The sequence below is a fragment of the Portunus trituberculatus genome, chromosome 46 (genome assembly GCF_017591435.1).
Source record: "Portunus trituberculatus isolate SZX2019 chromosome 46, ASM1759143v1, whole genome shotgun sequence".
Classification (NCBI taxonomy): domain Eukaryota; kingdom Metazoa; phylum Arthropoda; class Malacostraca; order Decapoda; family Portunidae; genus Portunus; species Portunus trituberculatus.
The window spans coordinates 8,654,340-8,678,057 of NC_059300.1; the positions used below are offsets into that span (position 1 = coordinate 8,654,340).

Below are 23,718 nucleotides of genomic sequence, written 5' to 3' on the forward strand. Positions count from 1 at the left end.
CTGGAATGAATACTTTGCAAAATGTTAAACTCTTGCAGCTGACTACTTATTGGTATTTTGCACTCTAATGTATATCCATATCCTTTCTGCTTAATATCTATCCCAGCTATGTCATTGTAGTGTAAAGTCCCTGTTTTATGTCTCGGTGGTATCTCAACTCATTTCCTTGCACCTGTTTCAGAGATTTTCAGCACCCACCAGTCTCTTGGTAATATCATGAGTTTTGTGGCTTCTCTAAAACCCTTAATCATTTACTGAACTCCATGGCAATGATATTAAAACAGTCCACTTATCCTTTTTATGCACCTTTATTATTCTAGCTCCTCATTCATACACACGTTACATTATATTATTTTCAAACATCATATTATCGTTCTTTTATTCCTAAGTTCCTAGCCAGCAAGGATATTTTATATTCAAGGAAAGTCAGCTAATTCAACACGTATTTTATACATCTTACCTCAGGTACTACCATAAGAATCTCTCTCTCTCTCTCTCTCTCTCTCTCTCTCTCTCTCTCTCTCTCTCTCTCAACAGTGATCACTAGAATTAAAAAAAACATTTCCTGTATTCTAACAACTTCCCCTCCTCCCCACCCAATCTCTCTCTCTCTCTCACACACACACACACACACACACACACACGCAATTCACATTCATAACGACAGTCCGACATATCCAAAATTCGAGGAAGAAATTGAAACAGGTGCATTTCACAAACCAATTACTAAATGGAAACTGTTGAGCTGGTGAGTCGGATCCGGAGCTTTGGAGATTTTGGAAAAGAGGAAACGGTCAATGATAGAGAGAGAGAGAGAGAAAAAATATTGCATGTATTAACTTTTCAATGCAAATCTCTTCCAAAATACGCTTGGCATCGCTTTTAATAATCTGGAGTTTCCTTTTCTTTAGACTAATTACGTATGGTTCGTTTCGTTTCGAGAAAGATCGTCGGGACCAACTCGAAGCACCGATTTCTCAGTGTCAGTAGGCTCAGTCTGTCCTTGCATCGCAGTAGTAAACACACACACATTTTCACTCGCACTCGTATTTTGTGTTTTTCCCCGTATCTTACGTCGAAATAGTCACACAGTGCAGAAGGAAGATCGGGAGTACACGTGAATCTCTAGAAACACAGTAAACTACAAGCCTCGGTCGGCGTGATCTAGATGGTCCCTAAATCTTCCTCGATGATCTTTTCCTCGGATTTCGGATTGTCGGCGTGGTTTCATGTGCCTTGCGTCGGGGTCTTGGCTTTGCCTGACCGCACCACTCTCCTGACGACGATGAAGATGAGGGCCAGCAGCAGCAGCACGGCGATGCAGGCCAGGATGACGCCCGTGATCATGGATAAACTGGAGGTGGTGATGGGCTGCACGATGGCCTCGCTCTCCCCTGCATCACGTGGAAAAAATGGTTAGTGGGCTGTGTGTGTGTGTGTGTGTGTGTGTGTGTTTTGCTGCATTTTATTGTGTATTTTTTGTGATTGTGAAGGTTTCTTATATTTATGTTAGTATCATTTATTTTATTTTGGCGGCTTCCATAGCCTGATGTTTGAGAGTCTTGTCTTTGTATTTGTGGATTTTAATAACTAAGTGTGATTGCCACAATGGGAAATTGCTTCCTCAGCCATGAACTGCTTCAATGATTAAAAGATAAGACAAGGAACTGTCTCCAGGTGCCTGAAAGTAATCTGAGTTGAGTTTTCGGTTTTTGTAGGTTAAGAAATGCATTACTCACTTGGCCATGAGAGATCCCACTGTTATGGTGAACCCAAGCGAAGGCACAGAAATAGTGAGAATAGTTAACCATCCGCAGTACCGACATAGACCTTGGGGAATAGGAAGAAAACGAGGAATATATGCATATTACTTACTCCATCCGATAAGTTGTCCTCTGTTTTGAGACTCCAGCCACGACTGGAGGGGTGCGAAGTATTCCAGAATGGGTTCCACGTCTAATGTGTTGCTTTTGCCGCCAGTCAGTCGCTGCAGCGCCTCTGTCCACGGCCGTGACTTGCCCAAGGACAATACATCTCTGTATGAAGGAAGGGGAAGGTCCTGATCACTGCAATGCATATGTAGATGAGCGTGCCATTAATGCCGCACTTTCGTTAAAAGCAGTGAAATCAACGATTCTTTATTTTACACTTTTCTCCCAATTTTTTTTTTTATTTTTTTTCATGCGCATTGCTATCCGGGTTACATTTTAGTTACCTCAGGCGGTGGCGTCTTCTTGCCACAAACTATTATTCTTATCTAGATTTTGGATTAATATTCTGGCTTCATCCATATGTCCTGAAATTGGAATCTCCTACCATCTAATCATGTCAATTAATCAAAATGAATAAAGTGGTGTTACTATTACTGGGGTCCCAACTAAATAAAAAAGTATAAGAATAGGTGAATATTTCTGAGCTTGGACTAAAGTAATAGAACATTAGAACTGGGGAAGTCGTCCGGATGAGAATGACTCAAGGGATCTAAGAAGAGTGGAAGAATGAGGGACTGGTGCTAACTGGATAAGTTTGCAGTCGTGTGTATGATAGCAGCTCAAAAGACAAAAGACGAATAGGTGACATGATTACCCTCACCTCAGCAACTTGCCGGCTCTTTGAGAGCGGTAGATGTCACACCGGTGGAGTGGCCCCTGGTGGCCCGCAGCCTTACACAGCTCGGAGTGGAACTGGAACTGAATGATGAAACTCACGAAGTACCTGACGGAGGAACCAAGAGGAAAATGGGAAGCTGTATGTCGGACGATGAAGGCGAAAAAAAAAAAAAAATCCTCAATCATCAGTTTCATGATGATGGAAACACGCTAAACTAATTAAATGGAGAGAGAGAGAGAGAGAGAGAGAGAGAGAGAGAGAGAGAGAGAGAGAGACCTTGTTACTTTATGACTGATAAAACTCTTTTTCCCTCTGCAAGTTAACCGGTGAGGGACACAGGCAGGACAGGTGTGCGGCTCACCTGACGTAAGGCACATTAGCAGGCACATGGAACTTCGCGCCCGGGTCGAAGTCCTCTTCACTCCTGGGCACGGGAGGTGAGACTCCTTGGATGGAGAGCCGCATGTCCCACCAGCGAGTGTTGAGGTTGGAGGAAGTGGTGTCTCCCCTGAACACCTCCCACCGCCACTGTGGGAGGATGGAGGCAAGCACGGGTCGGCCTCGTTAGTCAGATCAGGCGCGAATAATACTTAGACAAGGACAGTAACAAGTTCATTCCAGTAATTCGAGGCATTTTGTTTGTTATAAGTGTACTTTGTAATCGTGCGAGGAAGAGGGAGAACATAATGACTCGCAAGGAAGGTTAATTATGTAGCTCACAGATAACAATGTAGACAAGTGGAAAAGTTATTGCATTCGATACTTTAACGCCACGCACCTTATCCATCAGGTATCCGAAGGGCAGGAATGCGATCTTGTCGAGGGCCATGGCGTAAAGGAAGTTAATATCAGTTTCGAAGGACTCATCCACGTTATCGAGAAGACCGACTGCCTGCAGGTGGCGTGGCGTGGATGCGGACAGCGCCATGACGTCCCCGACTGCCTCGTGGAATCCTGGGTTGGCGCCGTCTCTGTCAGGAGCGACGAAGGGCTAGTTAAATGATGACGAAGGTTAGATATTGGAATAGAAAAATAAAGGAAAACGTGGAGAAGCATATCAAGGAGTGGGAGAGGAAGGCGAAAAAATATATAAATAAGGTTGTAAGAAGACCGTTAAGGAACACGTGAATGTTGGCGGAGGGAAAAAAATAATTAATAACAAAGTAGATCAAGGAACATTGCAAAAAAGAAAAGAAAAAACTGGAGGAGCAGATGAGTAGGAGAATGAAGCGGAAGATATATATATATATATATATATATATATATATATATATATATATATATATATATATATATATATATATATATATTCATTTAGGACTGAGAAAGACACTAAAGGAAAACGTGAATGTTGATAAAGAAAATATCAACAATACATAATATAGACCAATATTATAGAAAATAAAGAAAGACGTAGAGAATGAAGAGTGGGAGAAGGAAGCAAAGGGAACAGAAAGAGGTCTGTGAGAGGAAAAAAAGCTAAAGAGAAAAGTTAAAATGAAACGAGAGAGAGAGAGAGAGAGAGAGAGAGAGAGAGAGAGACTTATTCGTTGATGATGTTGATTAGAACCTCGGGTTAATGAGAGAGAGCAAAGCGTTTCTAAGTACGTATCTACTAATGAGTCGACCCACCTGAAGACGAAGGGCTGGTTGCGATACTGCAGGTCGTACTGAATGTGGCCCATCTCGTGGTGCGTGGTGAACAGGTACTCTGTAGTCACCTCCGTGCACTGCTTGATTCTGCAGGGGTGTTTCATTAGGATTTGAATTTAATTTGTTTGTTTTGGGTATTTTTAATGTTTTTTTTTTTCTCTTACCTTTGTGTGATAGTTTTTAGTTTTCATTCAGAGAAGTATTTTGTTTTCGGGTTTAAGATGGTATTTGAACGTGATTCGCTGCATTGTTATATGTGTATTTATTTCATGATTAGGATTTGTTTTGATGATGTACAGTACTTTGGATCAATAAACTGTCAAAACTGAACACACACACACACACACACACACACACACACACACACACACACACACACACACACACACACACACACACACACACCCATACAGAGAGAGAGAGAGAGAGAGAGAGAGAGAGAGAGAGAGAGAGAGAGAGAGAGAGAGAGAGAGAGAGAGAGAGAGAGAGAGACGGGGCCACACGAGCATAAAGCCCAGGCCCTGTAAAACTACAACTAGGTAAATACAACTAGGTAAATACACACACACACACACACACACACACACACACACACACACACACACACACACACACACACACACACACACAAACACACCCACACCGTAGCTTACCTGTAATCAAAACCATTGCAAAAGTCCCACGCGGAGGCATGACACACCACCTCTCTGTCCGTTGGCTTCTGGAAGAGTGAGTTTTGCCAGAAGGAAATGGGCATAGGTTCGAGTCCCAGCGAGGTGAAGAATTCCTCGGCCAGGCGGAACATGGCGAGCGGGGTGTAGCCTTGGCTCCGCAGTGCGTTGGTGACATCCACAGTGGTGCGTCCTCGGAATGGTATGGTTAGATTCATCACGTTGGTCCAAGTCTGTGCCCACATGTTGCCTAAAGAGGAATGGACGAGACACAGACATTAATGAGTTTAGGGAATTAGAACATAAGGACATTAGAATATTGAGGAAAACTGCAAGAAGTCAGGTTTACACGAAGTATTCCTTGTCTGAAGCATACCTATACAAATCATCTTTATCTGTAGATTGGTCTAATTTTCTGTTAAAGCTCTGTAATGATGAGTTAACAACCTGATTATTGAGTCTTTTCCATTTATTTACAGCTTTACTTCAGAATATTTCCTTTTTTTTTTCTTATTTTTTAATCTGACTTCTTCAAGGTGGAACCCATTGTATGCCACAGAGGAAGAAGTGTGCAAAAGAATAAGTATAATAAAGTGAGGAGTGACTACTAACATTACTGGGTGGAGTGTGCATGAAAATAACACCTGCAGAGGTTTGTGCGTTTACACGGAGCTTGAATTCTGCGAGAAGCTTTTTAGAGCGTATCGAGGGAAAGAAACGCTATTATAGTAAAATAATAATAGTAATAGAAAAAGAAAACGTAATAAAAGATTAAAGAGTAGGATAATTGAAAAAAAATGGTAATGAATAATCGCTATTACCATCAGTAGCAAATCACTGTTGTAGAGAATATTATTGGAGAGTTTGTTTTGTTTTCTGATGCAATGACGAAGTGTTGTGATGGAGGAAGGGGAAGGATTGGTTTGATTGACTGAACCCTGGCGGTGTAACAGAACCATAATTACGGCACTGCGAGGAGCAAGGAAGTGAGAGAGGAAGCTGGTGAAGGATAGAAAGCGACGCAGGCACGCGGAAGGTTGAAGTGGGTGTTGGTAAGGCCGAGGGTTATGGAAAGAGGGGTAATAAGATATGAATGCGGAAGTAGGAATGAAAAATAAAAGCCCAGTTGTAAAGCAAAGACCTTAACCCTTTCAGTTCTGGAACACATTTTTTGCCATGAGTTTTGGGCATGATTAGACGATTTTATTTAGATAAGGGAGGTCCAGGGTAGGCAGAATGTTAATAGCCAGAGTTTTCACTATTCTGATCCCAACGTAAGTATTTGAAGCTGTATAAAAGTCGAGATGAATAGGAAAATGCGCATTGAAGGGGCTGAGTAAAAAATAAATGAAATAAATAAAATTAGAAATAGATAGATGGATGAATAAATAAATAAAACAAAATAAAAACGAACCGAGTAAATGCGCCGGAATGGGACCGTTTCTGGGCACCACCGTCTCTCCGTAGTTATCGACCAGCTTTGCCCTGACGTAGGCGTGCAGCTGCTGGTACAGGGGCCGCAGCTTCTCCCACAACACCTCCAGCTGCTCCTCGAAGTTGTCAACCTCGTACTCACTCCTCCAGTACTCCCCGGCGTCGTTGAAACCTGGAGAGATGCACAACTTGAGGGTATTGGAGGAAGTGAAGAAAGAATGAGTGTTTCCAAGAGATGGGTTAGAAAGGATGATCGTTTGGAGGGAAGGATGAGTTGGAGAGATATATGGAGAGTTTGGAGAGATGGAGGGAAGGTTTTGGAGAGATGGAAGGCTTGGAGAGATAGAGGGAAAGTTTTGGAGAGATGGAGTGTTTGGAGAGATGGAAGGAAAGGTTTTGGAGATATGGAGGAAAGATTTTGAGGATATGGAGGGTTTGGAGAAATGGAAGGAAGATTTTGGAGATACGAAGAGTTAAGAGAGATGGAGAGTTTCTGGAGAGACGGAACGAAGGTTTGGAGATATGGAGGGCCTGGAGAGATGTTACTTTTGGAGAGAATAGAGAGATGGTGATGTTTAGAGGGTAGTGGAGATGGTAAGATTGGAAAAGCTTAAATGACGAATGGGGATAGATGAAAAGAAGGAAGAATTATTGTGGACGATGGAGGAGAAGTGGATAGATGGCGGAGTGGAGATTGAACGAATAGAAGACACTGGACAATAATAAATAAAAAGAAAAACATGGTAGGACTAACACACACACACACACACACACACACACACACACACCGTTTAGTTTGGCTGCCTCGTTCGCTAGGTCGACGAAGCGGAGGTACTGCTGACGAAGGGGCTTCCCGGCAACCTCCCGCCACGCCCGCCACACGTAGCGCAGCTCAGATGGATCCCGCGAGGTGGACATGATGTTAGTCAGGTCTGGGGGCGGGAGAGGAAGAAATGTAAGCGTTTTTCTTTAGTGATTTATCTTATTGTTTCGTTTTTTATAGTGATAGTTAACTGTGAAGACGAAAAAAAATGAAGGAGGAGGAGGAGGAGGAGGAGGAGGAGGAGGAAGAAGATAATAATAATGATAATAATAATAATAAGAAGAAGAAGAATAAGAAGGAGGAGGAGGAGGCGGAGGCAAAGTAAGAGGAGGATAAGAAGGAAGAGGAAGAAGAAGAAGGAGAAAGACGAGGAGGGCGGGGAGGATGAGAAAAATAAGATGAAAGGAATAAATCGAGGAGGTTTCCATTACAAATTGATCTTTTCTTACATATCATTCCATTATGTTAACTGTAACGGTGAAAAGCAAAGAAAGTGAATTTTTTCCCCTTTGTCTGTTGAATCATCCCATTGTTGCCTCTACCGGGATGCAGAAGAAAAGGCAGCATTTCTATCAACATTGACTTTTGAGGACATGATGGTGGCAAAACAAAAGAATGGACGGATTTGCTAATTAAAGTGTTCATCCGTTCACTTATATTTGTGATGAATGATGTTAGTTTAGGGTTGAAAACGCACACAAAGAAGCACACACACACACACACACACACACACACACACACACACACACACACACACACACACACACACACACACACACACAGTGGTTAGAGCGCTGGCTTCACAAGCCAGAGGACCGGGGTTCGATTCCCCGGCCGGGTGGAGATATTTGGGTGTGTCTCCTTTCACGTGTAGCCCCTGTTTACCTAGCAGTGAGTAGGTACGGGATGTAAATCGAGGAGTTGTGACCTTGTTGTCCCGGTGTGTGGTGTGCATGGTCTCAGGCCTATCCGAAGATCGGAAACAATGAGCTCTGAGCTCGTTCCGTAGGGTAACGTCTGGCTGTCTCGTCAGAGACTGCAGCAGATCAAACAGTGAATCACACACACACACACACACACACACACACACACACACTCTCTCTCTCTCTCTCTCTCTCTCTCTCTCTCTCTCTCTCTCTCTCTCTCTCTCTCTCTCTCTCTCTCTCTCTCTCTCTCTCTCTCTCTCTCTCTCTCTCTCTCTCTCTCTCTCTCTCTCTCTCTCTCTCTCTCTCACGGGGTTCCAGGCTGAGGGAGGGGATGCAGGGGATCTCGTTGTCACTGTCCATGGCATCGAAGTCGCTGAAGTAGTCGTAGTCACCGCTGGGGAGTCTGCGCAGTCTGGAGTCGTAGCGGCAGATCTTGGCCGTGGAGTAGATCGTCTTCATACTCTGCAGGAGCTCCGTCAGCTGTGCCGCACGGGGGGAGAGAGTGTAATGTTGCTGCTGTTGTTGTTGTTGTTGTTGTTGTTGTTGTATTAGTTAATTTATTTATCATTATTATAGTAGTTTATTATGTGGAAATCTGCCATATGCTATTATTATCGTTATCAGTATTAGGTAGTATTGATGTTATTTATTTTTTTTTTTTGCTAGAGAGAGAGAGAGAGAGAGAGAGAGAGAGAGAGAGAGAGAGAGAGAGAGAGAGAGAGGAAGGTCATAGACTTGAAAGAAGAAAGAAAGAAGTCCGTTATCTTATCATTCATTCCTTTCTCCTATAAATCCCAACAACAACGGCAGGAACAACAACAACAACAACAACAACAACAGCAACAACAAATAAGATAAAAGTAAATCAAATAAATAAACAAATAATTAAGTAAAATAAAAAAAATAAGGCCAGTTATCTCTAGTAATGTTTGGTTATGCATCTTTAGAATCTCATATTTTTATCAGTATTAGGAATAACATCAACCACGTCTGCTCCTATTTATTTATGATCTCCTCTTCATTCTTTCCTAGCCCTTATCTTCGTTTTCATTCTATATTTCGGTTTATCTCCTGGTCCTCCTATTTACTTTGCCCTTGCCTTCACTCTCATTCTCTATATCTGTCTCCTCCTCCTCCTCCTCCTCCTCCTCTATATCCCTTAGTTCTAGTGTCCGGCCATTACCTGATTCTTCTCCTCCTGCTCCTCCTCTTATTTCTCTAGTTCTTGTCTTAGTTCATTTTTTTCTTCTCTTTCTTTTCCTCCTTTTCTCCCTCTGTTGCCATGTTCCATACCTCCTCAATCCCCGTCGCTTCCTTCTCCATATCCCTTAGTTGTGGTCATCGTTCACCACTTCTCTCTTCCTCCTGCTCCTCCTTCTATTTACCTAATTCTTGTCTTCATTCACCTCCTCCTCCTCCTCTTCCTTCTCCTATTTTTTTCTACTTCTGTTCCCATGTTCCATACCTCCTGCATCTTCTCCTTGGGTAGCGCCACTTTGCCCAGCACGGTGAGGAAAGAGAACATTCTCCTCACGTCTGGGTTAGTGAAGTTCTTCCAAGCGAAACTCGTTGCCTCTGTCCACTTCTCGCGATGGAACTTGGCCCACTCCATCTGTTGCGCCAGCTGCGGGGAGAGAAGTGCATAGGAACGGTGGTTACTGATGGCTAGAGCTCAAAGGATAGAAGAATATGACTCTCAGTGTTTTGGTTTCGATAATGAAGACATTGAACTCAGAACCACATCCCCTCACCCTAATCCTCCTCCTCCTCCTCCTCCTCAAAACAGACAATTTGAAATAAAATCTGGAAGCGTTACGAAGGACGGATATAATTACGTAATAATTTCCCTTTTCCTTTTTCTCTCAACCCAGCACCCCTTCCCTTCCTCTCCCCACCCACTCCCTAGCTCTTCTCCTACACCCACCCACCACGCACATGCAACACACCTACACAAGGTCTTCATGTAGTATTATGTTCTGTTCGATCATCTGTACGTGTATTTTTTTTTGTATGTGCATCAGAATGGTACATTGTTTTCATTGTTGAGTGGTGTGTGTGTGTGTGTGTGTGTGTGTGTGTGTGTGTGTGTGTGTGTGTGTGTGTGAAAAGGAAAGAGAATAATAGGAGGTAGAGTTGGAATAAGAAAAGAGGGGAAGCGTGGAGATATGGAAGAGAGGAGATAAAAAAAAAAGAAAAATGGCAAGGGTGAAAGGGAACGACGACGAGGAGGAGGAGGAGGAGGAGGAGGAGGAGGAGAAGAAGAAGAAGAAGAAGAAGAAGAAGAAGAAGAAGAAGAAGAAGAAGAAGAAGAAGAAGAAGAAGAAGAGGAGGAGGAGGAGGAGGGGAAATGAGATGTAGAACTGGGAGAGGGGAGGGATGGGAAGAGAAGTGTGGATATGTGGAAGAGAGGCAATAAGAGATGCGGGTGAAGGGAGATGGAGGAGGGAGGGAGAGGGGGAGGAGGCGAAGGAGACAACAGGAAACAGAAGCCGTCACACCCACACACACACGTACAATAATATTCGTGACCTTGACCACCGTACAACCACGCCTACGTACGTACAAACATGCCAGCTGGAAGAAAAGAAGAAGAAGAAGAAGAAGAAGAAGAAGAGGAAGAGGAGGAGGAGGAGGAGGAGAAGGAGGAAGAGGAGATAAGGGAGAGAAGAGAGGAAGGGCTTTGAAAATACTGACAATAGCTAGAGGAAGATTGTGTAAAGGGCGTAGGAGGGATAACAGAATAAAAGGCCCCCCCATGTGTTGATGACGAGGACACAAGAAAATGACTAAGGATAATAGAGAACGCTGCAGTCACCCCTTGAACAATGAGGGAAATGAGTCTGCGCGGCGTTCCTTCTCGCGGCCGTCGCTTCTTGATGCTGGAAGTAATGAAGAAGAGAAAGGAGGAATTTTTAACCTATTCGTCATGTGGCAACAAGTTATAATTATCTTTCTTGGACACACTCCCCCTCTCCCCACTGAGTCCTCCCCTCTCTCTCTCTCTCTCTCTCTCTCTCTCTTGTGATGTTCATGACAGTTAGGAATTTAAAAAAGAAAGAATGGGAAGAGAGATAGAAAAGAGAAAAAAAAGAGAGAAAGAAAGAAAGGTGGGAGTGATGCAGCGTACGAATATGGTGTCTGAATAGCATAGATATGGGTAGTGGGCGGATGAGCGGATGGTTGGTAGAGAGAGAGAGAGAGAGAGAGAGAGAGAGAGAGAGAGAGAGAGAGAGAGAGAGATGGGATAAGAACATAAAAGACAATCGAAAAACAATTGATTAACCGGATAGATAAGCACGAACTTGTCCCATAGGCGATGTCTCTGAGGAATCTTGGGTCTAGCGTCTGTACACCTGGAAGTGTGTGGGTGGCGGCGGTGTATCCTGGAGCGGAGGGGAAGTGGAGAGGGAAGATTTGAGAAGATTGAAGTAGATGTGTGGTCTGTACTCTTAAATACTTTCTTCTCTTGTCATGACTTATTTTAAAGGCCCCGAGTGATTACTAGTAGAGTGGAATGGAAGTGGAAGTGTGGAGAGTAAAGTTTGTTGCTGTAAATGTGGCTATCGAGTAAGAACATGACATTTTCTAGTCTTATCTTAAAAAAGCCTCATATGATTAGTCGAGATGTTTAATGTTTGCTTTCTTTTCCACAGCTAAACTATGCTGAATTATTGGTGAACCATCACTAAAAACCACGAAAACAATTAGAAACCTTTACCATTTCAGCGAGAGGATACTGAAATTACTCGAGATACTATATAAAGAACATGAAAACCTTTAACCCCTTCAGTACTGGGACACATTTTACCTTGAGTTTTGGGTACAACTAGACCATTTTATTGACATTAGGAAGGGTCTATGGAGGTCAGAAGATTAGTGGCCAGTCTTCACTATTTTAATCACACACATGAGTTTCTGAACCTGCATAAAATCACCAAATAGTAAGCAGAATGAATATGGAAACGCGTCATGATACTGAAGGGGTTACGAATACGGACCTGCGACTTTTAGCTGGAGTAGTATCGCCATACGAGAAGGGATAGCTGGTGTGTGAAGTACAAAAGGTAGCGGAGAAAATCTTTAATAATTCGTACTGTGAGGGATGTGCTAGCGGGGAGTGTGTGCATGACATGAGATGTGGGAGTGAGAATGGGTGTTAGTGGCAGGGAAACAAATGACCGCAGTTGTTGTATGACCTTGAGAGGAGGCGTGAAGGTTGAGACTGAGTGGGCCAACCCACTTTAGTGGGTTAGGTGACGTGAAGTGGACATTGATAGCAAAGGTAGGGAGAGGAAGCGAAAGTGGTGATGGGGTTGTAATAAGGCCAAGCAGGAGGGGGAAGAGGGGAAGGAGGAGAAGGAGGAGGAGGAGGTAGTGGAGGGCAAGAAGACGGAATCAGACACTTTGCAGCCTCAGTGTAGCGAGACTTAAGACGTCATTCGGTGGAAAAATATACGTTGTAATGATCCCAAGGACAGGGATGGGATGTGTATGTGTGTATGTGTGTGTGTGTGTGTGTGTGTGTGTGTGTGTGAGAGAGAGAGAGAGAGAGAGAGAGAGAGAGAGAGAGAGAGAGAGAGAGAGAGAGAGAGAGAGAGAGAGAGTATAGGTGTCAATGGGTCTTGCGATGACACTCTCTGCCTTTGAGTACCACGCCAACATTCCGTGTCACTCGCTCAGCATGCGTCGTACGTGACATGATACCCGGGCATTGTCATCTCCTCCTCCTCCTCCTCCTCTTCCTTCGCCCAGTAATGTTCGCTGACATCCACGTCTCCATACCAGCGCGGAGTGACGCCACGGCTGCCTTCCGTCCTGGGATAAACGGCTCAAGGTCTCCCTAATCAAGTGAAGGAAGTGTGTTCAGCGTCCCAATCTTTGCCGCCGCGCTCTCCGATCTCTGTGAAGTACTACGTAGGCTGCCTCATCCGGAAGGCTGTAATGCCGGCGGCTTATCACAATGATTCGATTTTTCTGGGTGTAATCATCTGACATTCTGACCCGTGCTTCCTTCCACGCTCAAAGAAATTCCCGGCACAGGCTTGTGTGTCTGCTGTAATGCCGACAGTATTTAACTTTTTTTTTGTCTCATTATTTTTCTCTGAACATTGCCTGGCATTTTGACCCACGCTTCCTCCCTCGTCAGAAACGATCAGATACCTCGAGCGATTCGTTCACACACTAGAGAAAAAATGTTTGTGATGTCATGCAGCATTTCCCGGCCTTCCCTTTGCTGAGGTCAGAGTGGATGCTGCTTATTATAGCCGACCTCTGACTGATGTCACAATACTTCTCATCCTGGTTGCTCCAAACATTTCTTCTTATATTTATGGTATTTTGAACATTATGAGCTCACGCCCATTTACCAGTCCGGCCCCGCCCTCACCTGCCTCTCTCCTTGCACGGGAGCGGTATAAGGACACGGATAAAAGATCGAGAATGAGTTATTGTGATTCACATTAGTTATTGGAGTCGTTCCTCTTCGCTTCTCGTTGTTTCACACCATCAGGTAACGCCCTTGCAGGCGGTGTACTACAATGGGAGTAGCTGGAGAGGCAAGCGGGGTCGTGGGCGGGTGATTTTCTCAAGGCGTCACACTGCTCGTGGGTGGGATAGGTTGGTTGGCTTTCCGGCAAGAAATGTTGCGTAAACCATTCCCCGTGTAGAGGGGAAAATGTTAAATGCATGTACGCAGAGGGCAGTACATGGAACTGTTGGCGGTGATGGTGGTGGTAGTGGTGGTGGTGGTGGTGATGGTAAATGGGAAGAATGAAGGACTAAGTTCTTATGATGAAAATGAGCTCATGCATATAATTTCCAGTTTTCGTTCCATTTTCCCATAATCAAATTACATTGAATGAATCCAACAGTGTTTCATCATCAGCCTTGCACCATCCATGTCCCTCCACCTGCTCCCGTCATGCACACTCACTCACCGCGTAGAATGAATAAAAAGGCTGATATCTCACCATCAGAATTTTCAGTCCTGTAGCAACGTCCAATTGTGCGTCTCACTCGCCACTGACATCAGAAGGTCCATGTACTTCATTTCTCCATCTCATCCTCCTGTTGCTCTTATTCTCTTCTTCCTTCGTATTATTTTCCACTCATGTCTCGCGCACCTCTCCACCTCCATTTCTCTCTCTCTCTCTCTCTCTCTCTCTCTCTCTCTCTCCATTCTATTTCTCTCTCCTCTCCTTCCTTCTTGTTCTTTTAGCCCTCTTTCCTCACACATTTCTGTTTTCTTTCCCTGATTTGTTTCACTATACACCTCTTTCCTACTTTATGTTGTGTTTATCTCTGTCGCTCTTTCCCTTCCGCCCTCATATTCGTTTTCTCCCGATCTCCCTCCCTGTACTCCTTCTCTTCCTCCTCTTCCTCCTCCTCCTCCTCCTCCTCCTCCTCCTTCTCCTTCTCCTTCTCTTTCTGCTGCACCTCGTTATTCCTTTTCTCCCTCCCTCTCCTTCCCTCGTCCAGCGGTTTGGGTGTATAATGGAATTTAGTACATATGATGTATTAAACAGTTCTATATTACTGTTTATATGTCATTAAAATGGATCACATGCATTGGTAAGTCACATCACCATTAGCGCTGAATATCAAGAATGAGACACTCCTACTTGCTCTATCCTCATTTTCAATCCAAAGCTGGATGTTGCGCATACGTGCGTAACGACACCACTTGCTCTCGTGCCCACAATCTTGAATCTTCAGAATTTTCTACCATCTGGCTAAGACTTCAATGTCACTCTCTAACTAAATTCATCTGTGCTGTATACCTCTCACCTAACTCCTCTGACTATGTAAAATTCTTTGACTATTTGACTTCCAAGGTGGAGCACATCTTATCTCACTTTCCTTTTGCTGAGATCTCCATTTTAGGGATTTCAATGTTCACCACCAGCTTTGGCTTTCATCTTCTTTCACTGACCAACCTGGTGAACAAACCTTCAACTTTGCTATCCTTCATGACCTAGAGCAGCTAGTGAAGTTCCCTACCCGTATTCCTGACCGCCTTGGAGACACGCCCAACATTCTTGATCTTTTCCTAACCTCCAACCCTTCTGCTTACTCTGTTAAACTTTCCTCTCCGTTGGGCTCCTCCGACCACAATCTAATTTCCGTTACCAGTTCTATCACTCCAGTGCAGCCTCAGGACCCGCCTAAGCGGAGGTGCTTCTGGCATTTTAACTCTGCTAAGTGGGAGGAACTAAGGCAGTACTATTCTGATTTCCTTGGGATGATTATTGTTTTCATGTCAGAGATCCTTCTCTTTGTGCCGAGCGCATAACAGAGGTGATTATCTCTGGCATGGAGCTATACATTCCTCATACTTTCTCTAACCCTAAAGCTAAAAAGCCTTGGTTTAACTCTGCTTGTTCTCGTGCTGTCAATGATAGAGAGGCGGCTCACAAACGGTTCCGTAGCCATCCAACTGCTGAAACTCATGCCCTATATATTTCTGCCCGTAATCATGCCAAATCTATTCTCCAACTTACTAAAAACTCTTTCATCAATAGAAAATGTCAAAGTCTTTCCAATTCTAACTCCTCTCGAGATTTCTGGCATCTAGCCAATAATATCTCTAACAACTTTACTTCTTCGTCTTTCCCTCCTTTACTTCATCCAGATGGCTCTACAGCTGTCTCTTCTTTTTCTAAAGCTGAACTCTTCGCTCAAACCTTTGCTACCAACTCAACTTTGGATGATTCTGGGCATATTCCTCCTACTCCTCCACCCTCTGACTACTTCATCCCTAAAATTAAAATTCTTTATAAAGACGTTTTCCTGGCCCTCTCTGGCCTTGATTCTCGGAAGGCTTACGGTCCGGATGGAGTCCCTCCTGTTGTTCTCAAAACTGTGCTTCCGAACTCGCTCACTGCCTGGTCAAACTCTTTCATCTGTGTCTCTACTTCTATTTATCCTTCTTGCTGGAAGTTTGCTCACATTCAACCTGTCCCTAAAAAGGTGACCACTCCAATCCTTCTAACTACCGCCCTATAGCTTTGATTTCCTGCCTTTCTAAAGCCTTTGAGTCTATCCTTAATAGGAAGATAATGAGGCATCTATCAGCTCACAACCTTCTCTCTGATTGCCAGTATGGTTTCCGTAAAGGCAGATCTACTGGTGATCTTCTTACTTTCCTAACTGAATCTTGGTCATCCTCTTTAGGGACTTCGGTGAAACCTTTGCTGTCGGCCTTGACATATCGAAAGCCTTCGATAGAGTCTGGCACAAATCTTTAATTTCTAAACTACCCTCCTACGGATTCTATCCTTCTCTCTGTACCTTCATCTCCAGTTTCCTTTCCGATCGTTCTATTGCTGCTGTAGTAGACGGTCACTGTTCTTCCCTAAAACTATCAACAGTGGTGTTCCACAGGGTTCTGTCCTATCACCCACTCTCTTTCTATTATTCATCAATGATCTCCTAAATCTGACTCAATGCCCTATCCACTCCTATGCTGATGATACCACCCTGCATTATTCAACAGCGTTCAACAGACGCCCAACCCAACAACAATTAAATGACTCAAGGCGAGATGCTATAGGACGCCTAACTTCTGATCTTTCACTTGTTTCTGATTGGGGCAGAGAAAACCTGGTTTTGTTCAATGCCTCAAAACTCAATTTCTACAACTATCTACTCGACATAACCTTCCAGACAACTATCCTCTCTTCTTCAATAACACTCAACTTCCCTCTCCTCTACATTAAACACACTCGGTCTATCCTTCACTAAAAATCTAAACTGGAAATTTCACATCTCTACTCTTGCTAAATCAGCTTCCAAGAAGTTAGGTGTCCTATGGCGTCTTCGTCCATTTTTCTCTCCTCCCAGCTGCTTGCTCTGTACAAGGGCCTTATCCGCCCGTGTATGGAGTATGGCTCTCATGTCTGGGGATCCACACACAGCTTTACTAAACAAGGTGGAATCTAAAGCTTTTCGTCTTATCAACTCTTCTCCTCTAACTGACTGTCTTGATTCTTTAAGTCACCGCCGCAATGTTGCATCTTTATCTGTCTTCTACCGCTGTTTTCATGCTGTCTGCTCTTCTGAACTTGCTAACTGCATGCCTTCCCCTCCTGCGGCCTCGCTGCACAAGACTCTCTACTTCTTCTCATCCCTATTCTGTCCATCTTCCTAATGCAAGAGTTAACCAGTATCTTCACTCCTTCATTCCCTACACTGGTAAACTCTGGAACTCTCTACCTGTGTCTGTATTTCCACCTGCCTATGACTTAAACTCTTTCAAAAGAGGAGTGTCAAGACACCTCTTACGTTAACTGGACCCTCCTTTTAGATTTTTCTGTTTTTTCTCTTTCTACTTTTCTTTTAACAGGGCCTGGCAACCAGCGGGATTTTTTTTTTTCCAACACTGTGTTTGCCCTTGGCCAGTGCCCTTGTAATGTAAAAAAAAAAAAAAAAAAAAAAAAAAAATAGGTGAACAAACACATCTCAGCCTCAAAGTCTCTCCCTCGTATACGTGAGTCACAGGAAGCCGTGAGTCACAAGGCCACACTCATAATGCGGATTTTGATGCTTGTCTTATTATTATTATTATTATTATTATTATTATTATTATTATTATTATTATTATTATTATTATTATTATTATTGGAAAAATGAAAGGGGTGTGTGAGGTAACTTCCCATTATCATCATTCAGTGCGTGGAACAAACTAGGTAATCTGTCGTTCGTTAGGTGTGAAGAAGTGTACATTGTTTGTCTGGCGCTGCGTGCAACCAAGAGGTGCTAAGAGGTGCGTAATGTGCTAATGTGCTTCGTGAAGTGTATGTTTGCCTTTGTGCGCTTCTCGCCACGTGGGATTGGGTCGCTTTCACTATTCTCAAAAACAGTAAAGGGAAAGAAGTTTTTTTTTTATCTTTCTGTGTCCTTGTCTATCTATTTCTTTGTTTTCTCTATCTATATTTCTCTTTCTCTCTCTCTCTCTCTCTCTCTCTCTCTCTCTCTCTCTCTCTCTCTCTCTCTCTCTTTTTCTTTATGTATTTATTCCTTCCTTGTTTAGTCTGTATATTTTTTCTTCTCATATTTATATAGTTATTAGTTTTACTTAATCGGAAGGTGAACGGAAGTTATAGGTAACCCAAAACTCTGTGTGATGAATAAGAATTGAAGTTGAATCCTAAAAAAGAACCAAGATAATAGAAAAAGAAAAGAATGAAAAAGGAAAAGAAGAAAAGAAAGATTTAAAGATAAAATAACTATTCATATTTCCATTTATTCACTTGGTCTTTCATAACATCCACCATTGTTTGTTCGTGTGTAAAATAAATAAGTCGCATAAGTAATTAGCATCTCTTGGAAAATAAACATCACCATTTCTTTGCTATTATTGGTTAGGTGAGACTGCTCTAAGTGCATTACGTATCACTGTGAATAAAAAAAGGATACAAGTTTGGTATTACGCAGCTTTGTTTGAAGTGCGTCGTTGCGTGTCTCATTAGTAACACACTTCTTATTGCATTACATATTGGCATGGGAGCGAGGTAATGTGTTCCTCTACTTATTGTTTTCCTTCTGTGAGTGGTGGCGGGAAGCATCGTAAAACAGTGAAAGTACCGCATCTCCGACCCACATGTATATATTTATTACGCAATTTCCTCCATTTCTTGGGTTTTTCTTGTGGGCGGGGCTGCGTGCGAGGGAGAGACAATGTGGCGGTGATAGCATCGGCCCGCGGGAGGGGAAGTGAGGGGCGGCGCCTATATAGGGCTGCTGAGAGGACCACATCAACAGGGATTGAATAACACAAACCAAGACGCAACGGACTGAATGAACTTGAGTTGTGTTTTGCTGCCTGGGTAAAACAAAACGGATGGATTAACGTTCAAACCTACGCATGGGCTATACTTGATAATCGTATGGATTTTGCAGTTTGGATAGAATAATTGGATTGCATTTTGTGGTCTTGATAAATATGATTGTTGAACAGTTTTTAATGTCTATATGAACAAATTATGTAGTATGCTCTATGCTATAGGCAAACCAATATATATATATATATATATATATATATATATATATATATATATATATATATATATATATATATATATATATATATATATATATATATATATATATATATATATATATATATATATATATATATATATATATATATATATATATATATATCATATTTTTGCGAGCTGGATAATACTATAATTTTTGCGGTATGGATGAAGAAAATTATATGATATTTTGCGGCTCGGATTAAACATATTCTATTATAGTTTGTGGTCTATATGAATACAAAATCCTACATAGAATAATAAATATAATGACAACATAATAAAGAACATGAAAAAAAATTTTTATGATCAAGGAAAAGTTTCAAGTAGAGTATTAACGCATCAAATGAAGAGACTGTTGTAAGCAGACACACTATTAAGCAACATTTTACTTTATTTAATACATTAACTTACTCCTCCCACATTTCTTAACTACCCAACTCTCTCTAGACACTGACCTACCACTGCACGAAACTGAGGCCTCGGTTGTCGAGCATTCGAGCCTCTCTCTATTACCTGTTGGCTGCAGTGAAGTTATTGGGGGTTTTCAAGGATGCTGTAATGATTCTTTTGATAGTTTAACAATTATTCTGCGCGATCGCAAGGGAAAACATTCGACAGAACTCCACTAATAGTCACTGTGGTAATTAGTCTGCAACAGAAGAAAACACCCACGAGAACTCTTAACTAATCATCTCTGTGGTCTTTGAAAACAATCCTAATGAGAGAACAAAGTGCTTCAGAAAACGGATCTGAAAATGGAAGTAGATTAGCCTTCTTCTAAAAGCTAAATCTTAATTCCTTCAATTTACTAAGTCTACATTCGATAAACTCTGAACAGACAAGAGAAATTAAGAGAATATTCTGATATACTTCTGCACGGCGCCTCCTTTAGTTTCAGGAGGCAATAGTTGAAGTTACACGAGTTTTTAGTACGTTTTCAAGGTTATAGTGACAAATTAACAATATTTCCACATTATCAACAGAAGAAGCACTCGTGAATACCTAGCACATCACCACTGTGGCCTATGAGAACAGCCACAGTGGAAGAACCAACCCGTTACAGGACATTACAACTGAAGAAGAAAAGAAGAAACAATAAGAATAATGAAAGTCAGCACCACTATTGATGCTAACTTTACCATTACAGTCACAGCTTATGATACTGGGCGACAGAATTAGGTCAGTGAGGCAGTAAGTGTGTGGGAGAGGTAATGCAGGAGATAATGGTGTGTAAAGCGAGGCAGGCGAGGAGAGTGCGTCTGCAGTGTGGCCTTGAGCAGCTGCACGGGAGCATCTCCACGTCACTAGAAGATTGCTGTGTTCAGAATGGGGAAGACCCTTGGGGCTGGCTCTTCTTGTTGTATATTTATTAATTTATATCTAGGAGGAGAAGAAGATGGAAGAGGAGGAGGTAGAAGTGAAAGAGAAGTAGGAGGAGGAGAACTTAGAGGACGAGAAGAAATATGAGGAAAAGGAGGATGAGAGAGAGAGAGAGAGAGAGAGAGAGAGAGAGAGAGAGAGAGAGAGAGAGAGAGAGTCCTCGTTGAGAGTCCTCGTTATGAATCGTCGTTGTTATTACACGTATTTATTTATATACGTGTTGATTTAAGTACTTATATTCATCTGACTCTTGAGTGATAATTACTTAATGAGATTATTAGCGACTTGATTGGCCAGTTATTTCCTTCATTACAGCTGGCGGCCTTCGACATAACTGTTGGCGCGGCTGTGATTGTTACGAGGACTTTCTCCGTCGCCAGAGAGAGAGAGAGAGAGAGAGAGAGAGAGAGAGAGAGAGAGAGTTTGTTTAGTTCGATCCACTATTAGTCTCTTCCTTTTTTTCCGTATCTTACTCATACATCCCTATAATGATCATCATCAGCAACAAAAAGAACCATTAGGATTCCACAGCCTTTTTCACTCGTCCATGCCTCCATCCATCCATTTCATCCTTCTAGTCTTCCAAACATTCTTCCTCAGCCTCTTCACTTCATTCTTTCTCAAAATGTTCCTTCTTGACCTATGTATGAATTCGTCCTTCCTTGCGTTTCCCCTCAAGCACATCACGCTGTCTTTTCTTTATCTATCACTTGTTTTTATATAAGTTCTTCTGTCTATCAATATGAGGAAATTCTTGGAAGTGATTCGAAAACTCCAAAACGTTCAGTCATGTTCGTGAGGATACCATGCAGGGATGTTGAGAAATTCAGATGTTTCGTTTTTTTTTTCTTTTTGTCTTATTATATTTTATTCTTCCTTGTCTGTTTCTTTGTCCGTCTTTTTTCTGTCAGGTTTGCGGGTTGATGGTTTAGTGTAGCAAGTTCTTGGCTGGTAATAACTTTAGATGAGAAGATCAGTATAGGTTGCCTTTCGTGGTGGCGTGGTCAGCTGTGTGTGTGTGTGTGTGTGTGTGTGTGTGTGTGTGTGTGTGACCGAGGGAATTGAGACTCACTGTTGTTAAGTGGATATAATACTGTCTTACTGCCGCCTTGCCAATTTACAGGGTTTTTTTTTCATCACCACCACTGCCACCATCTGCAGCATCACCACAGACATCACTGTTATCACTACCACCACAGCAACCACCACTTCACAACTGTTATCTCAAGCACCACCACTACCATTACCATCATATCATCACCACCACTAATTCCCATCACTATAATTGTTACCACGATTATCATTACTAACACCACAACCGAATCAAGCATCTATTTTCTACACCACCATCATAACTACTACTATACTTGTTCTTACTCGCTGCGTGGCTGTTAAAGAAGGCAACACTAGTACCATGCAGGAGTTATGAAAGAAGTAATTGATATGTAAATAAATATGTAAATAAGCCAGTGTGGGGAAAAGAAAAGGTTGAAGAAATAGGTTAAATAAAACAAGAAAAAGAGACGAAATGGAATTATATCTCGAATAGGAGAATTTGTTTGCTATATACTCACATAGTAAAAAGCTAATGATAGCCTAAAGAGTGAAACACACACACACACACACACACACACACACACACACACACACACACACACACACACACACACACACACACACACACACACACACACACACACACATTCAAGACACTTCTCGTAGTTTCCAATATTTTTTTTTAACATTATTTCATTGAGACATCTTTGGTGAACTTTTTTTTTTTTTTATCTTTCCTTCTTTTCCTTTTACACTTTCTCTGCGATTTATTAGTTGACCTTTAGCCTCTCCTTTGGTAACACACGACGCGCCAAAATAGAAATAAAATAAAATCATCCTCTTACCATTTTGCGCCTGTTGAAGTCAGTAACGTTGGTGTTGAAATCCCACGAAGCCTCCATGAACCGGTTGCACATGACACTCGCCTCCACGTCATACTGCCGCAGGAAACTGACAGCCTCGTTCTCATTGGTATTCGTGCCCTGGTAGGAGAAGGAGAGAGAGAGAGAAAAGGAGCGTTACATTAGCGAAGTAGGATTGCATTACGGCATTCTATGGAACTTTATGGGAATGGAATGAGTTGGAATGGAACCGTTGTGGCTATTTGAAGATCGTGATGCGTATTAGGAATGCAGTTAAAGAGGTAAAACGATGCTGTGGGGAATGAAGTACGGGGTGTGGCTGTGGCTTGGTGGAAGTAATGATGTGGTGGAAGGATGAGGAAGTGGAGGATTGATGTGGGAAGAGGGTGTTGGAATAAATACCGGGATGTGGGGAAGGTGTTTATAACTGGATGATTTTTTAGGAGGTGATCTGGAGGGATGTGACGTGTTAATCATTTGAGACGGGAAGAGGTGGAGGAGTGGGGCCATTTCAGTGCTAGGAGATTATTCGGTGTTGAGCGGAGGAGCGGTTAATATAGATGTGGGTTATAGAAGATGGAGGAGTAATGGAGTGGAATCATACATAGGATGTGTAAAAATGTAGTAGTGAGTAAGATGAATTTAGATTAGAAGGGATGGTGAAGGAGTATCATGATAAAGGAGAAGAAGAGGAGGAGGAGGAAAAAAAGAGACGCCGCAAGGATGGAGACAGATTCTGATATGCATTCTAATACAACATAAACAAATGAATAAATAAATAAATCATATGCCGGAGATGCAAAATAGATAATTGAAGTGTTGCTCAAGACAGTAATGGCGCAGTGAAGGTGAGAGCAAGTATTTTTTTTTGGAGATGAATATTCAGAGCGATAACTTAAGAGCCCAATTTGTTATTCATAAGGCTTGCTCGTTTGTGGTCCTGAATAGTTAGGCAGAAGTGATGGTTAACGAGTGTTAGGGAAAATATCACTTGGAGGTCATGTTTCTCTCTGTTTGCTTACATGGTTTTTCTTTCTTTTCCTTCTTCTTTCGGTGTGTGTAATTCCAACTTCGTTTTGTGCAGTATAAGAAAGGACCAAAGTGTGCGAACCAACCACTCCGTTACCGTACTGTACTCTCCGGGTGTGGGTTGTCACGAGTCCTAAGATGAAATGAAGCTTAGGACACCGCGAAGTTCCAACGCGGTGTAGTAAATCTGCATTTATGATCCGAATGAACTTTTTTCTATCTTTAATCTAT

The 23,718-nt window shown here is 42.4% G+C and overlaps 1 protein-coding gene across 2 annotated transcripts in view; it reads right to left on the bottom strand.

Annotated features, from left to right (window-relative positions):
• Positions 1-292: 292 nt before the first annotated feature.
• The window catches only part of LOC123520204 (angiotensin-converting enzyme-like), a 37,194-nt gene continuing 13,768 nt past the window's right edge, over positions 293-23,718 (bottom strand). For both annotated transcript variants that reach the window (XM_045282265.1, XM_045282266.1), the window contains exons 2-13: positions 22,441-22,578; positions 9,583-9,741; positions 8,426-8,597; positions 7,157-7,300; positions 6,349-6,540; positions 4,917-5,184; positions 4,243-4,350; positions 3,389-3,581; positions 2,972-3,138; positions 2,593-2,715; positions 1,876-2,036; positions 293-1,394 (exon numbers count right to left, since the gene is read on the bottom strand). In XM_045282265.1, the coding sequence (XP_045138200.1) occupies positions 1,228-1,394; positions 1,876-2,036; positions 2,593-2,715; positions 2,972-3,138; positions 3,389-3,581; positions 4,243-4,350; positions 4,917-5,184; positions 6,349-6,540; positions 7,157-7,300; positions 8,426-8,597; positions 9,583-9,741; positions 22,441-22,578 (1,992 nt within the window). In that variant the 3' untranslated portion in view covers positions 293-1,227. The remainder of the gene's footprint in view (positions 1,395-1,875; positions 2,037-2,592; positions 2,716-2,971; positions 3,139-3,388; positions 3,582-4,242; positions 4,351-4,916; positions 5,185-6,348; positions 6,541-7,156; positions 7,301-8,425; positions 8,598-9,582; positions 9,742-22,440; positions 22,579-23,718) is intronic.